Here is an 18113-nt window from a genome sequence, read left to right on the forward strand (position 1 = left end):
TTGTACACAAACTAGGATCTATACATAGAATCTCAATTAATCCATAGTTATCTCTTTGGAAAATTGGAAAATCATTAAAAAGAATAGTTTATTGGTATGCAACTCTCAACTGTTCAAAGTTTAAATTGCAAACCTAGAAATACACCATTTTACAATGTAAAGTCTATCTCAACTACTCCTGCTAAACTCTCAATAGACTTCTAACTCTAATCCTCACAGAATAAGACTCACATTTCAATAACTACTCACAACAATGATTAAAGCTGGATACTGCTAGACACTCTCATTACACTTCGAACTCTAAGGCTTAGACAATAAGGTCGATATTCCCATGTATTAGTCACAACAATAAGTTAAGCTTAGACTCACGACATTGAATGACGTCATAGGATGTACTTTCGCTTGCATTGACCTTCCGAATATTTAGTTACTTTAAATATAATTTAATTATGTTCAGCTAAAAGTGTTACAGATTTCATAGTCTGGGTTTACGCTAAAAATTAGGTAATTAGAACTGTTTATTGGTATTGTTCATCTAGTTCTTAAAAGATATAAAAAAATATCATCATTATGGCGGGCCTTTTCTCAACTAACTATGTTGGGGTCGGCTTCCAGTCTAGCCGGATGCAGCTCAGTACCAGTGTTTTAGAAAGAGCGACTGCCTATTTGACCTCCTCAACCCAGTTACCCAGACAATCCAATACCTCTAGGTAAGATTGGAGGTCAGACTTTACTGGCTTCTGTGATTCTGTCTACCCGTAACGACTGCCAAAGGTGTTCAATGACAGATGTAAATACCTCACCATATAAAAATATTACGTCTGTAACTCATGTGTCGTATGACTCAATGGTTAGGGCAACAGTCTCTCTCTCAGTCTCTCAAGTGTATGGATTAGATTCCAGGTCAGAAAATTGGCAATCCTGCTAGGACTGCGGAATTGTTCGCGCGAGTTACCGCGGCCCTGGTAGACGAAGGACTCCAGAAGGAACATGGTGGGTTTTAGTCTGTCCTCTAACCCAATTAGAACTACATACCAGCAAAAAGTCTTTATATGTCTGACCACAGGACGACCTACCTGAATCTGTCAAATGTTACCAATCGAAACCTTCGACTATTGTAATAAGGTTGAAAATCTTTTGAAGAAATTTGACAGTAGGTACGCACAATCAAGCACACATATGTATGTATGTATGTAAGTATTAATAAATAAATAAACACACAGCCAATGATGTAATGTTTTACAAACAAGTTTTGTACGTACTTGAAACACCGGGTCGCGATGCAGCCAAAGTTCAAGATCATTAAAATAACCACATTTGTATGACCACTATGATCTGCAGTTTCTTTTAAATCTATTCTTAGAAAACTTCCTGATACGAAAGATCAATAAACTAAGAGACATACTGCAATCTTTAGACCAATAGTCATCATGATCGTCTATCAGCCTTTTTATTGTCCCACTGCAGGGCTGCGGCCTCTTCTCATACAGAGAAGGATTGAGCGTTAATCACCACGCTTGCTCAAAGCGGATTGGCAATTTCAGACTCTATGTATAGTCCAGGTTTCATGAAGATACTTTCCTTCACATTTTACAGTAGTTTGCTCTTAAACGGAACCAATTTTCATGCGTTTATTTCTAAGTATATCTTGGACACCAATGGCTGAAAAACTATATAGTCTGAAGTCAGCAACCCGCATTGAGTAAGCGTGGTGATTAATGCTCAATCCTTCTCCGTGTGAGAGGAGGCCTTTGCCCGGCAGAGCTACGATACAAAGGCTGTAACAGTAACAGTATTTTTTTACATGAAAGCTTAGTTCTAAACTTCTGCTTTTGTTTATTTTTTCAGATTAATTATTTTGTATTTATCTATATAAAATTGTTCGTGATAAAAAACACTAAATCTAAAACATTTGACCCGCACTGAATTAAAATAACCTTGTTGTGTGCGAATAACCTTAAAATATTGCAAATGAAAACAATTCAATGTTCTCGTGCACAATTATATTGGAAATATATGCAAACATGTTAATTGTTATAAATAAATTATATCTCTACGTTATGTTTTTGGGGTCTCTGCTTCCAATATATTATACATATAATCTAAAATAATTATCCTCTTTGAGGAAACTAAGTACTTTACACTTGGAATGAAAAATAATTTTGTCACATACCTATGTTTCAGTCTATTTTCATGTAAAATTTTATGTCAATCTATGCAGTAATTTTACCTCAAAGACAAGATATAATAACTTATAAATCCTATTTCATTCTATAGCTTTCCTTCTCTTCTTTTCTAGCTAGGAAGTTGTTATTTTATCTTCCCAAAAGAATTACAAGCACATCGATATGGTTAACTTAAATAAATACTGAGGACCAACTTCAGTTACAATTAAAAATATGCAATCCCGACATTCAAATCAATAGGTACTAATGATTTTTCATAACCTCAAAAAATCATACGGAATCCTTGATCAATCTATTAGTATTAAACTTCATAATATAACCTTCGTGTGTATAACGTTGTGTGTTACACGCTATATTTAGTAAATAGCCATGTTTTATAACATTACTTTATACACGATATCTTAAATTATCTACTTATGTAACGAAATTAGGTTAAAAATCCACTGTTTTTCATCATCTGCCGAGCCTTTTCCCAACTATGTTGGGGTCGGCTTCCAGTCTAACTGGATGCAGCTGAGTGCCAGTGTTTTACAAGGAACGACTGCCTGCCTGATCTCCTCAACCTGAACCCAATACTGCTTGGTAAGACTAGCTGTCAGACTAACTGCCTTCTGACTACTCCTAACGACTGTCAAAAATTTTCAAATGACAGCCGTGGGCCTACAGTTTAACGTGCTTTCTGAAACACAGTCATTGGTGTCTAAAATATATTTAGAAAGTACATACAAACTTAGAAATGTTGCATTGGTACTAGCCTGAGCTGGACTTGAACTCACACTCATACTTGAGAGGTTGGTTCTTTACCCACTAAGCTGAGAAACAAGTAACATAATTTCATTACCAACTTCACGAACTGAAATTAGTCGATAAACAACTAAATATGAATTTTACACGAATGCTTACGAAATATCTTATAAATTTTATATAAAAAACTAGCTGTTGCCCGCGACTTCGTACGCGGATCCTGTCCCTTATGCCAGCGACTACGGGGTCAGCAAAATCAAAGATCTGAATAGTCTGATATTGAATTTTAAGGGACCGAAGAGAAACGTTCTATATACTTAATTTTTGTACTTTAACAGCAAAAGCACAGCAGACTAAACAAAACGCTGAGAACTGAACCGCAATAGACGTGACCATAGGGGTAAAAGTAGTGATTCTAATTAGTCCGCATTTGTGTGTGGCAAAAATATTACACAAGTGTTATTACGTAAACATTATACATTATCCATTATATTACATTTAGCAATATTTTAGCACAAAACCGGGGATTGTCTTTTTTTAACGACGTCTACCGGGGATTGTCCTTGGGTTCCTTTCTATGGTGTATAAAGGGATAATCGTCGGTTTTGTGTCACCATTTCATTAAAGTTGTCTCAAAAGGGCTTCAGCGAGTTGGCTTCGGCCCCACGTTTGCCTCCCAAAAATTCGGAACTCTATAGTCCCGAGGTCTGGAAGAGACATACAATATAATAATGAGATATAACGCAACAAAGTCGGAGAGTGGGGGCTCGTGACGCCACGTCTAGGTATGTAAAATTTGTACTAAGCAGTGAATTCAAGCGTTGTTGTATCTTCGTTCGTGAGAGAGAGAAAAGAAAAATACGTGTCTAAAAGACGGACTAATTACTTTTTTGATTCACCATACCTATTTCATAACATTCATTTCTATACATTTCAAGTGTAGTATTGCTCCTGAAGTTCCACATCAGGTGTTCCAGATTTTCGATGTTTATACGTCAATAGAGAGTGCATCAGATTGAACCACTTTTGCTAAAACGTCATATCTTCATATGCTATAGTCTAGCTGGGCTCCTGGAGTTCCATATCAGGTGTAGGTGTGGTTCAATTTTTATAAGTCAACAGAGAGTGCTTATCAGATTGAACAACTTTTGCTAAAACGTCATACCTCTATATGCTATAGTCTAGCTGGGCCCCTGGAGTTCCACATCAGGTGTTTTAGATCTTCAATTTGTGTAAGTCAATAGAAAGTGCTTATCAAATTGAACAACTTTTGCTAAAACGTCATACCTGTATATGGTATAGAGAAGCTGGGCTCTTGGGGTTCCACATCAGGTGTTCCAGATCTTAAAATTTATTATCTCAGCTGAAAATGCTCATCACATGAAACAATTTTTGCTATGGCACCATTTTTGTATCTCTTATAGTTTTGTTGGTCCGTTGGAGTTCTGCATCAGGTCTTCAAGTTTCGAAGATAAATTATAGCCTATATGTTGACCAGGCTTAATACTGATACAACAAAGAAAAAATCATTGAGTACCGTTCAGTAGTTCGGAAGATTAGCGTATACAAATCTAAGAAGATGTATACAAACTTTCATCCCCTATTTTATCCCCTTAGGGATGGAATTTATCAAAATCCTTTCTTAAGGGTTGCCTACGCCATAGTAGCTTTATGCATGCAAAGTCTCAGTCCGATCGGTTTAAAATTGACAAAGTTTCATACAAACTTTCATCCCCTATTTTATCCCCTTGGGGGTAGAATTGATCAAAATCCTTTCTTAGCGGATGCCTACGTCATAACATCTACCTGCATGCCAAATTTCAGCCCGATCCGTCCAGTGGTTTCAGCTGTGCGTTGATAGATCACTATGTCAGTCAGTCAGTCAGTCACCTTTGAGTTTTATATATTTAGATATGCATCATTAAAATCTACACGAAATAAACAAAATTGAGCAACTTGCTAAAATCATAATAAACCACAGATTTTTGTTATGATAACATAACATTAAAATAAAATGTTGATATTTTGAAAGATTCGTTAGCATTGTGTAAATTAATAAATAAAACATTTTAAAAACTATTTTAATCTAAATAATTCATATTTAAACAACAGAAATAGTTTAACAATATTGCCATTCTAAAGGTAAGCAATATTATTATTTTTTTGTAAATAAACTTGCCATATACAATTATCACAAAAAAAACAGTCTTACTAAGGGGTATTGGGTTGCACGGATAACTGGGTTGAGGAGGTCAGATAGGCAGTCGCTCCTTGTAAAACACTGGTACTCAGCTGCATCAGTCAGACTGAAAGCCGACCCCAACATAGTTTGGAAAAGTCTCGGAAGATGATGATTTATTAAAAAAGTTCTTCTTAGTAATCTTACCTCATACTAGGAACGCACAAACCAGAGACAGCCGAACATCTATGCCTAAACATTTTTTTTTATTCACACACACATTTGGCGGGAAACTAAAACCACAGACAACACACAGAATCTAGATCACATACTCAAATGAAAAGGTTTTTTGTGACAAGTAAATATACATTCATATGGCCATGTATGTATGAATTATTTCAGTGAGAGGTCAAAACTTTGCTTTACTTAGTTAAAAGTTAAAACAAAAATCTTAATTTTTTTGGTTCAAAAACAACAATATTAAAAGTAGGTATGTACATTTACGAAGATGATTATAAAACTTGAAAAATATAAGGCACGGTTTTTCCAAATTCAAGTCATTTTGCAACAAATTACCTACATGTATTCAGACTTGTTTACAAGATTGTAAAAAAGATATTTAAAGCAAAATTAAAAACTTGCAAAAAAATGCTCCCCATCGCTGTCGACTGGGAGCGTGCCCAAGAGGCTGGCAACTCTTAATTGTCTTCTCCAACTTATTAGAAAATTCATTAATACGCCCAAAATTCAACCACAAGTCTAACCAAGGGGTATCGGGTTGCCCGGGTAACTGGGTTGAGGAGGTCAGACAGGCAGTCGCTCCTTGTAAAGCAATGGTACTCAGCTGCATCCGGTTAGACTGGAAGCCGACCCTAACATAGTTGGGAAAAAGGCTCGGGAGATGATGATGACCCAAAATTAAAACCCAAAAATAAACAAAACATCCATAAATATACTACCGAAAAAATACGTAAAATCCGCAAACAAAAATATTAAAAAGATAACAAAAACATATAAATCTCGGAACATATGGCCGATTCGTTACGTCAAAGTCCGCGACCTCACAGACAGAATAATATGCTAATATCAACCGGTATCAAGTTGTCATAGTATGTTTAGTATAGTATAGATGTAATGTTATAAAGATGAAGAGTTTGTTTCTTTGTTTTCATCTCTGGAATACTGATACGAATTTAATACATAGGTATTTCAGCTACATAACTACTAGATCGAATTTTAAAATATATTTCGTGTCAGATAGCCATTTCAGTGCATGCTAAGTATGAATGTAGCTGGATGGAGAGGAAGAGGAAGACCTAAGAAAAGATTAGAGAGTGAGTGTCAGTATGACGATGACAGGGAAAAATGGAAGCGGAAGACATACATATATTGCGCCGACCCTCAAAATTAGGAACAGGGCAGGAGGAAGAAGAAGATTTCAGACAAAGATTTAGATATATAGTTAAAAAACAGCGTTATTCTGCGTTATTCAGATATAGGTTTAGGCTACATTACTGCCAAGCTCTTTATATCATCATCATTATCTGCCGAGCCTTTTCCCAACTACGTTGGGCTCAGCTCAGTTTTTTACAAGGAGCGACTGCCTATCTGACCCTCCTCAACCCATTTACCCATTCATACATACAAACTTACTGACAGACGGGTATAATTTTTTTTTCTTTTTACTTGACCCACGCAAGTAGGTCGGTAATCATTTCGAACTAGCCAGTAAGCCAAGGGCTATGGACCGTTGTCAATCGGCTCAAGCAATGATGACCTACTTTGTGTACGGAGCAATTTTCCAATTTATAGTTGACGTTTCGTGTACTGTTAAACTTTGCAGTGGCCGTGAATAACCCCGAAACTTTGGTTAACAGAAGATGCTACTATTCAAAGTCAATATTTTTATTTCAAATAGGCCCATGAAAGCTCTTTCGAAACGACAAACTAGTCAACTAGTTGCACGGTTCCAAAGAGTTGGTCTCATGGAGAAGAAACGGCAAGAAAATCCTATGATTTTACAACTCAAAAAATGAATTTACTAAATACTGCTAGTGATATATCTTCCATTTAAAATAAAAGGGGAAAATGCTAAGTATCTATCCTAAACATGAATATTTTTTTGTTTCGTAATTGGACCCTGAAGGCTCCGAAATTACCAAACCGATTTGAAAAATTCTTTCACTGATTGCAAGCTACACTATACTCGAGTAACACAAGCTATATTTTATCCCGGTACGGGCGGTAGTTCAAACGGGACGCGGGTGAAACCGCGGGTAAACAGCTAACATAAGGCAGATGCACTTGTAATGCAAGGATGGTCTAAGGAAAAAATCTTTAAAACAAGCTGTGATCAATGAAAATAGCCTTCAACCTTAAGCATTAGTACTAATCCAGACTAATAACGGCCAATCCTAATATTCGATCTTTTATTTTACACTAGAGATAGGAATTTCACGTTACCTGTATGGGGCTAATGTCAACATTCTAAGTAAAAAAGAAACACAAAACAGAATATTGATAAATGCTGCAAATATTTCGCGAGAATTACACACTAGAAGCTTTTCTGAACACGATTTCTTAAGAAAACTACTTCCTGTACCAGAATAAAATAATATTCTATGAGACTGAAAAATTATATTGATAAAAGAATTTTCAAAACAGTTCCATTCTTTTCAAACATTTCCTAACTTTAAGTATATATTATTCAATATTTTATTTCAACTTGTAATTCGATTGAACAAACTTTCATCTGCCCACACAAAACTTCAAAAGGAAATCAATATCAGATACTTTATTATTATTTGCAAGTTCATAAAAATAGCTCGGAACGGGTTGTTGACACCCATTGTCGGTTGTTAACCTGATAACAATAATATACCTAACTATTTTTTTTTATCAAAACTTCTGCATACTGGACACAGCTAGCAAAAAAATTCTCTTACGTCAAAATTTGACCTATAGGAGACCCTATTTTTTGGCAGATGACAGCTGTCAAATTTCGATGGATGGTAGGATGGCTGCGGGATTGTCCGAAAGAGTTACCGCGGCCCTGGTACATAAAGGGCTTAAGAAGGAACATGGTGGGTTAAGGTCAGAAAGAGTCTGACACTCCCTCACGCTGCTAACCCACAGCGGAGGGGTTATTTGATGATTTCTCATAAAAAAGGGATGATAGCATTCTTTGTACTGACTGTCAAAATTGTCAACTGCACCAAAAACTGTCTACTGTAAATTAATGATAGATGACCTATAACCAGTCATCCCCCGAGCCTTTTTTCCCAACTATGTTGGGGTCGGCTTCCAGTCTAACCGCATGCAGCTGAGTACCAGTGTTTTAAAAGGAGCGACTTCCTATCTGATCACCTCAACCCAGTTACCCGGGCAACCCAATACTCCTTGTTAAGACTGGTTGTCAGACTTACTGGTTTCTGACTACCGAAGTTCTAAGAAGTTATAAAACATTTTCCATAGTGTCTCTACCAGACCTCGGGACTATAGAGTCCCGGATTTTTGGGAGGCGAACGTGGGGCCGAAGCCAACACGCTGATGCCCTTTTGAGACAACTTTAATGAAATGGTGACATATTATTATTGCATCAGGACAAAGTACAATGTATTATGCAGAAAAAACACATGTTTAAATAAATAATAAGTACGCAATATTGCAGTTTTATTACGCAAATGCCATAGCCACAATTTGTCGCTGATAGCAGTTTCCCGTCAAACCGATCAGCTGATAGGAGAACTTTATTAATTGATGCTAAAGTTTCATTAAAATCTTAATAGGACATTACATATATGCGTAATTAGTTTGAGTGATTAACCTGTTTTTTATTAGAGATAGGATTGGTGCTTATTTCAAAATTGTATCTAATAAACAGAAAGATCTAATAAATAGTTATATTTGACGCCATTTAATCCATTTCATATTTCGAAAATCAGAAAATAAAAAAGTTGTCTTGTCTATGGGTTTTGAAAAGAGGTTTGATCGTCTTCGTAAAAATATTGACTAAAAAAAAACGCGACCTAACTGGACAGTACGGTATTAATGAATAATAATAAGAATAAGTTTGTTTCTATGCATAATGTATTCACAGCATAAAAGACAAAATAATACACTCGATCATTATTAATAATAAAATGAGTTGGCAGTCTGCATTCTGTTTATTTACTGACGCTAGTCTCATTATACGATCTTTGTTTTGATATAACTACATTGTCCTTTATTTCTGAATGATTGTGCACGTCCACATTCATCTATTTACTAAACTTGCCATGAGAATACGTGTAAATATTAAATGCAAACCTTATTTCTATTATGTTTTATAAGTAACAGACAAAGAATCTACATTAAACACAAAGTTTCGCTAAGTCAACACATGATTAGCATTCAAGGTTTTTGTTTGCGTTGTCATTTTAAGCATATAACCTTTACAAAACAATTATTATTTCATTTCAATTTCAACACCACACAAACATAATTAGGAAAAACCCATCGAATTAAAAACTTTTTCTACAAACAAAACAATGACAGTTGAAACGAAATGTCATTAACTAAAAAAAAAAAATCGAACCTGGAATTCGTCCTTGTCACTTTGGATCCGTTCGCGCCAAATTCAATTTCACTGCCGCCATAACTTGTAACTAAAGGCATGTCGCCTTCCGCCATATTGAAATTTCAAATTTCTAAACTGTAAATAAACACTGTTTTTAACTCGAATTTACTTTTATTTTGAATGTAAATACTGTTTTTTTAGCGCGCGCGTCTGTTCGGTTCGGCGTCCGATGTAACACTGAGACTGTAGTTTCTCTACGTAGATTATATTATTGAAGTTAATATAATGATGGACGTTTGTACAGATAACATGTGATGGGCACTGGACGGTGCTTGTGATAATTGGACGGGGTTATGCGAAATATTGTGACGCATATATAAGGTTTTTTTGCTTAGTGTCAAATATGGTGTTTAAGATAGAAGCTTGCGTTCTTTGGGGGCTTTTAAATTGTGTATAAATATTAATAAAATTATTCGTAATAAAAAAAAATAAAAAATTCTTTACTTAATTTTTTTTTCAAAATTTATGGTTCATATAATTTACTCATAATTTAAGTAGAAAAAAAAAACAAAATAAACACTTTCTTTTATCGTCTTAGATTTTTTTATTTTAATTTTTGTTCTAGTCTTTACAAGCAAGTGGTGCCACGAACAATAAGTAATATTTTTATTAGATACCTTTTTCTCATATTATGTACCTATGTAGGTAATATTGTTATTGTAGACTTGGTAATTAATTCGCTTCTTTGTTAGCAGTTGTTATAATTGATTCAGCTGATCATAATATGACGTCAGATTTGATTAACAAAGCAACATGTCTTAGGAAAAATGCTCACATTCATAAGGTTGTACCTTTTCTATAAGGATAGGACATACTTTTAACTGATTTTAAAAAAGGTGGTGTTCTCAGTTTGACCTGCCAACCGATACTGATGCGGTTTTCAGCATAGTATTTGTCAGACACGGGTTTTAGGTGTATTATTGAAATCCATTTTTTTAAGTTTTTTAGATTTCTTTAATAACAAACCATATTTATAAGTCAAATAAATAGCCATAATCAGGTACCACAATAGCTTACAACTATGTATTCGCTGCGGGTGCAAATGAGATTGTCAAAAGAAAAAAAAACAATCGCGCTTCCTCCCACTACTTCGACCCACTTAACATATTACTTAATAAGTTGACCAAACGTTGGGCGTATACATACATACATATACATAACTATTTGAGGTGTTCACGTAACACAGACAAACATATTATGCGTGTTTCCGGATTGATATTACACTACAAAAAGAAAACATGAAGAGAGTTAAGCAGCTGTTTCTTAGACCAACTTCAAATGTTGGAACCAACCTTTGGACCTCGAAACCAACATCCAATACCCAACGTTGGTGTACGTGGTAGGTCTAATGCTAAAGAAAGAAGGGCGACTTCAAACGTTTTGAACCAACCCTTGGAACTTGTAACCAATATCCAATACACGTGGCAGGACTTAGGTATGCTAATTTCTTGATGAAAGAAAGGTGACTTCAAATGTTGATACCAATCTTTGTACCTTGAAACCAACATCGACCGCCCAACTCTAAACATTGGTGCACGTGCCAGGACTAAGACCAATACTAATTTATTGGTCCAAACGTTGGACAAACATTGTTGGGGACACCGTAAGAAGCCAGAGTTAGTATTCAACATGAGTGGTGTGTAGAAAATTTACTAGACAGCTGAATCACAGCCAATCAGACGACGGATGGGCACGGCAAGTTAATTTATGTTCAATTTGTATTAAGAAAAAAGTTGTTGATTACGTTTCTATTAATCTGTCAATCAAAGTTTCTTTAGAGTTTTTTTTTACAGATTTAGGCCTTGAATATTTAAAGGACCTTGACATCTAGAATATTTTATCTACTTTTAAGTATTTGATAAAGCTAATATTAATGGGTTGTTCATAGACTACCTTTTGATCCAGCCATTCCTAATATTGTATCTATCTATGCCTTCTACAGATAGATTTTGGACATTAGCCTCATATAAATAATGTAAAATTCGTATCTTTAGTAACAGATAGTTATAATATAGGAACAGCCCTCTTAATCCACTCTCAAACAGACGACTTACCACAGTTACCACCATTCTAAAACCAATATTCTCCACACGAAAGGTTAACAAGACCACCTGATATACGTCATCAAAAACGCGCGACGATTTGTCAAACAAAACAAAACATGCCGGTGATATCGCTTGGCGATACCTCGGCGGTACTTGGAAACCTACAATTGTAAGCTATAACCGTGCACATGTACTCTCACATTCATATCAGCAATGTGTGAAGAAATGACCGACTTGAAAGGGTGTTTCTCTTTATATGACTAAATAAAAATCTTCATCGTCATCTTCATTCACTCTTTCCCGTTGACTCTTGCTTGAGAACGAGCCCGCACCGGGACAAATATATACTATGTTACTCGGGAATATTGGGTTGTCCTGGTAACTGGGTTGAGGAGGTCAGACAGGCAGTCGCTCCTTGTAAAACACTGGTACTCAGCTTCATCCGGTTAAACTGGAAGCTGATGATAGGAACTAACATCACAGAAAAACCTTATTTTTTACTGATTAGTTAAAAAGAGCTCATACAATTTCTGTTTTTCTTTTTAATTATTTTTCATGCCTCGTTAAGACAGTACTCGGAAATCTACCAAGTTAATATAGATACTTGTACAAACAGTAATTTAATAAATTAAATGTAAGCCATTTTCCTCATACATATAGGTTGCGGTGTTATCCTTAGTCTAGTCGCTTGATCAATGACCAAAAAGTGGTTAATTCGTCATCGATTCATAATGTCGATTGGGATTTTACCTATCATACTTTTTACTTGCGATGTACAACTTACTAATAAGTCTGAAAGTATTTTCCTTGTATTTTTGTTTAGTTTTTTTTTTTTGTACTCAGACGAAAGTGACTGCCGAGTCTACATAAGGCAGATTTACCGTAGATTTTCATGGCTCAAACGTGCCGTGTACAAGAGCTCTAAGTATCATATCTTCAATGATCTACTAACCTCAGAGCTACTGTTTATAAAATACGCAACAAAATGAAAGCGAGAGTTATAAATATACGCTTCTTTTGTATAACAATGAAATTGTTGACAAGTAGATCCAATTGTCTCATTATAGAATTACTGTTGACTAACTATTTCTCGCGGCTACACCCGCATCCCATTGAACCGACTTTCAGTATCCGGTATAAAATACAGCCTATCTCTGCCGAGCCTTTTGCCAGCTATGTTGGGGGCGGCTTCCAGTCTAACTGGATGCAGCTGAGTAGGTACTAGTGTTTTAAAAGCATCGACTGCCTATCTGACCTCCTCAACCCAGTTACGGAAAACAATAAAAAATCAAAAACATGCCTGCTATGTTTTGAACAAGATTTTAATTATTTATTAATTGGTAAATATATTGTATTTTATCCTGGAAGCTAGGTAAAACATATCTGGCTAAGCAAATAACGACGGATTGATTAATTATCCTGTAACAATAACTTTAATTAAGATTTGCTATTTTCCTATTATTCTAACAATTATTTTAAAGTATCTGAAGAAAACACGGATGTACACTATAAAGGAATATTTTCACATATTTCTTCATAGGAATATTTTTCTATGTATTAGTTTTTTTTTTCATATGTATTACTTATTGTTTACCTATAAGTATTGTAATTTTAACTATTTATGTGTCGTATTTGCTATGGGCCTTAGTTGCCTGATGTTGAAGAATAAATAAAAAAACATTACTTTCATTTTTTATAACAAAAATACAAATAATAATAACTGTACCATTTGTATTATTTTTTAAAACATACATTCGATTTATTCTAAGAACTGATCTAGGAAAAAAATAAACCATATGTATTTATATTCTTGACTACTTTCCGCATAAACCGGCCCGCGATACGTCATCAGTAATCTTGCAGTACCAAGCCGTATCATCCACGATTTCGGGTAAAACCGTGCAAAACAGGGGCGTTTCGTATCCAGTAATCCTTTTAATTACTCAACGTGTATTTATACGCAAATTCCCATAAAACCGGAACAAGATATTTAGATCAAATTGCGTATTCAACGTGTTTTTACCAGTGTCATCATCTTCCGAGCCTTTTCCCAACTATGTTGGGGTCGGCTTCCAGTTTAATCGGAGGCAGCTGAGTGCCAGTGTTTTACATGGAGCGACTGCCTATCTGACTTCCTCAACCCAGTTACCCGGTACTGGTTGTTAAACTTCTGACTACCCACAACAACAGATTAAAATGTTCAAAATAAACCATAACAAGATTGGCCTTTACTTTAGCTCCTACCACTTTCCAAAAAGGGGGAGGTTCTCAATTCGTCCGGTATGTTTTTTATAGCTTGATGTTTACCCGGGCATACTAAATATAAACAACAATATCGTTTTTAAACTATTTCCCCAGTTTGTAAGATAAGCTCGGGAAGAGGCGTATTTTTGCTGGGAATTGCGCTGTTTTTGTTTACAACTAATTTTAATCGCGTTTTTTTCGGAAATCCTTATCATTGCAGTTTGTTTGAACTTTGTACGTTAGAGATGAGTAATATTATTATTAAATAATGACATAAGTTACACATTAAATTCTGTTTATTTATTTTTATTTACTTACTATTATATATTGTACTTCAAACATGTAGCTTTTCTAAATGGCTCCTCGCGTTTCACTACTTCCCGTACCCGGGTAAAATTTAGCCTATAGCCACCTAAGGATAGTGTAGCTGCCTAACAGTGAAATATTTTTTAAATCTATCCAGTAGTTTCTTCGCCTTTAGAATTGTTTCCTATTTATAATATTAACAGTCAGTTCCGACAAATTATACATCGTAACAGACCTAGTAAAAGTCTAGAAATTGACAGGAATTACGATAACATATTGACCTATCTGAACGAGTAGTACTTATCGTCATTGCAACCAGAGTTCAAGGCAGAAATATGAGACGGAATAGTATTCTGTCTAGAATTCATCATGAAGTATGCTGGATTTTTTCGTTGTCAGGTAGAAGGTAGCTTAGTTGGTTAGGCACAAGGAAGGAAAAATGATCGAAGATGGCATGTTATAGGGCGTTCGGGTTCTTTGCCAAATTAAAATCAACTTGTATTGTCAAAGATTGTATTTGATCGATTGGTGATTTTATTTAAAAAATGGGCAAGTTCTAAAGAAGGCGTATAAGGGTGGAACTATTAACATTTCCCCGAAAACCCACTTTTGGCGTGCCTCTTTCAGCTGAGCTCCTTACAGAAAATAATCACCGGATGTCATCATTATTACCTACGCTGAAAATAGAGTCTAGAAAAATAAGATTAAGTTTGTGACTCATAAAAGCAATCACATTACTTAATTGAAAGTAAATAATCTAATGAGAACGGATATAGAGTAGTGAAACTTGCATGTGTCATAGCCTAGCTATATCTATGGTACGTGCACAGACTATCAAGCTTCGTCTATGATTGACACTTGATATCTCTATGAATGAAAGTGTATAATCTATGGTATTATGTATCGTCACTTTCTTGGTCATTGCTTTATAGATAGAAATATAGAAATTGAGTTACAGTAATCGTGCATAGAAATCGTTGATAAGTGCAAATAAACACCTTTTCTTAGTACAAGTAGGTACCTTGAGGGATTTCTTTTATCCATATCATCTGCCTAGCCTATTCCCATTTTTTAAATCTAAAATTCCAGTCTAGCCGAGTATAGTTAAGTACCAATATTCTACATGGAGACTGGAGACACTGCCTTCAACGTAGAAAGAAATACATGCATACGAAGCGTGGACTGCACTATTTAACTATAATCATCATCATCTCAGGGATAGGACGTCCACTGCTGAACACAGGCCTCCCCTTAGATCTCCACAGATACCTGTTGGAGGCGACCTGCATCCAGCGTTTAACTATAACGATGAACAAATCATAACCAGCCGAAATTAATGTCCATTGGTCAATTTGAAAATTTAATATCTCTTTTTGGTTTAGTTAACTGCTAATAGTTAAATGGTGTACTTAAATCATCTTTATGTATCTACTTTATGTACTCGAAATTATCACACAAAACACCGAATTGTAACTAAGCAAAACCTATACGTATTGTATAGGTATACACGCTAAAAATATCATAACTTGTCTTAATAATAAAAATATTCCTCTTAGCTGTCTGTATTCACAGCTAGCCTTGTCAGCTATCTAACGTCTCGATCTCATATTTTTGCATTGTCATTGACATAAACTGCATTCTTCAAAAGAACAAAACAACTCAAGTCTCAAGTTTAAAGTTAGGTTAAAATTGAAACTGTAGACAGAATGTAAAACTATATTTACTTCTTCTTGCTCTGTTCCCACGTTATTTGTGATCGGCGTAACATTTTTTCCGCTTCCATTCCTCTCTTGAGCCGTCATACTAACATTCACTCCCTTCTTATTCCTGTCATCTCACAGGCAATCAATCCATCTCTTCTTTGGTCTACCTCTGCCTCTTCATCCATACACATTTCTTATTTAACACACTCTTTGTAGCCTTATCTTCATTGATATCAATGCTCATTTCCCGAGCCTTTTCCCAATTATGTTGGGGTCGGCTTCCAGTCTAACCGCATGCAGCTGAGTACCAGTGTTCTACAAGGAGCGACTGCCCTATCTGACCTCCTCAACCCAGTTACCCGGGCAACCCAATAACCCTTGGTAAGACTGGTTAAAACTTACTGGCTTCTGACTACCTGTAACGACTGCCAAAAGTAGCATGCATTCATAATTCACTGGTGGTCCTATTAAGGCTACCTAAAAAAACCGTTCCCACAATTAAAAAACGAAAAAAGAATAGAAATTCAAATTTGAAACGCAACCAATCGGGTGCCGCCAAATTTAGCGCTACTCACTTTCGACGCACGTGATTGGTTTAACAAACTAACCGTGACCCGTAATTGGTCAGTCTCAAAAGCGTAATGGCGTACGACAATTGCGCTTTCTCTGATTGTCTATGACTTTCGCTGTTTGTGTTAGGTCGCCCATTTTTCTTTTACTACTGTTAGACAAAATTGTAAAAGTCGTGGTGGCCTAGTGGGTAAAGGAATAAAGCAAAGGTAAGTAATGTTTGAGTATTGGTTCAATTCCAGGTCAAGCAAGTACCAATGCAACTTTTTTAAGTGTGTATGTGCTTTCTAAGAATATTTCTTAAACTTCGATGACTAATTAAAAGTTGAAGGAAAACATCTCGAGATAACCTGGACTACAGAGTCCGAAATCACCAACCCGCATTGAGCAAGCGTGGTGATTAACGCTCAATCCTTCTCCGTATGAGAGGAGGCCGCAGCCCAGCATTGGGACGGTAAAAAAGCTGATGATGACAGTTAAACAAAATTGTTAAGACGTGACCTAGTTTCCGAGTCAAAATTAGTCAGATATTATTTCATTGCTGAACAATATGCATTCTCATAAGTACTAGGGTGCATTAAATGCAGTTTTGAGTAGGTCGTGCATAGCATTTGAAGTAATCTACATGATTTATTCAATGCGTTTGAAATTAAAAGGTTGTTGTATTCAAACCGTCCTTGGTCTTCTTGCTAATTGTATAGCTATTAATAATTTTATTTTAAACTAGCTTCTGCTCGCGGTCTCACCCGTATCCCGTGGTAACTACCGCCCGTACCGGGATAAAATATTACCTATGTTACTCGGGAAGAGTGTAAAAATCAAATTGGTTTCGTAGTTTCGGAGCATTTAGGATCATCATCATCATCATCATCAGCCTATCGCAGTCCACTGCTGGACATAGGCCTCTCCAAGTGCACGCCACTGAGATCGATTTTCGGCATTTAGGATACAAACAAATAATGATTGTATTAGTATAGAAAAATAGATTAATGAACGTTTTGCAATCAAACTCATATTTGTCAAATTTGTACGTTACTTAGAGATTTCGAGGAGCATAACATAATTGCAATTTTGAATAACATTAACATACGTAAATGTTGTGAACAGTTTGTTGGAGTTTCTGCTATTAGATAACTCCTACAAAAATAATTATATTTCACTGAAATGCAACGTTATCAAGAAAAATATGTTATTTACAATAGGCGCTTAGGACCACTGTAGGACAATAGCCTCTTCTCATACAGAGAAGGAATGAGCGTTAATCACCACGTGCGCGAGAGGTGGATTGGCGATTTCAGACTAAGTCCAGCTTTCTTCAAGATGTTTTCCTTCACCTTTACTCAGTCATTGGTGTCTAATCTAACACTACTTAGTATATATGAAATACTAGCTATCTACCTGCGTTTTTACTCACGTCCCGTGGAAACTACTACCGACATTTATGCCTGTAGCACACCTCCGCTGCGAAACAACAACTGCGAAACCGCTGCGTGAGTTTCGCTGTGCAACAGTACTACA

General features: G+C 35.8%; 1 protein-coding gene across 3 annotated transcripts in view; it reads right to left on the minus strand.

Moving 5' to 3' along the window:
• LOC110384614 (PTB domain-containing adapter protein ced-6) overlaps positions 1-18113 on the minus strand; it is a 78506-nt gene that overhangs the window by 52635 nt on the left and 7758 nt on the right. Inside the window, exon 1 of one of the 3 annotated variants that reach the window (XM_064042036.1) lies at positions 9686-9920. The exons of 1 other annotated variant lie outside the window; for it this stretch is intronic. In XM_064042036.1, the coding sequence (XP_063898106.1) occupies positions 9686-9780 (95 nt within the window). In that variant the 5' untranslated portion in view covers positions 9781-9920. Of the gene's footprint in view, positions 1-9685; positions 9921-18113 lie in introns of those variants that run through there. One more of the 3 variants, XM_064042035.1, reaches the window with a different exon arrangement.

The sequence above is a fragment of the Helicoverpa armigera genome, chromosome 27, assembly GCF_030705265.1.
Source record: "Helicoverpa armigera isolate CAAS_96S chromosome 27, ASM3070526v1, whole genome shotgun sequence".
NCBI classification, from domain to species: domain Eukaryota; kingdom Metazoa; phylum Arthropoda; class Insecta; order Lepidoptera; family Noctuidae; genus Helicoverpa; species Helicoverpa armigera.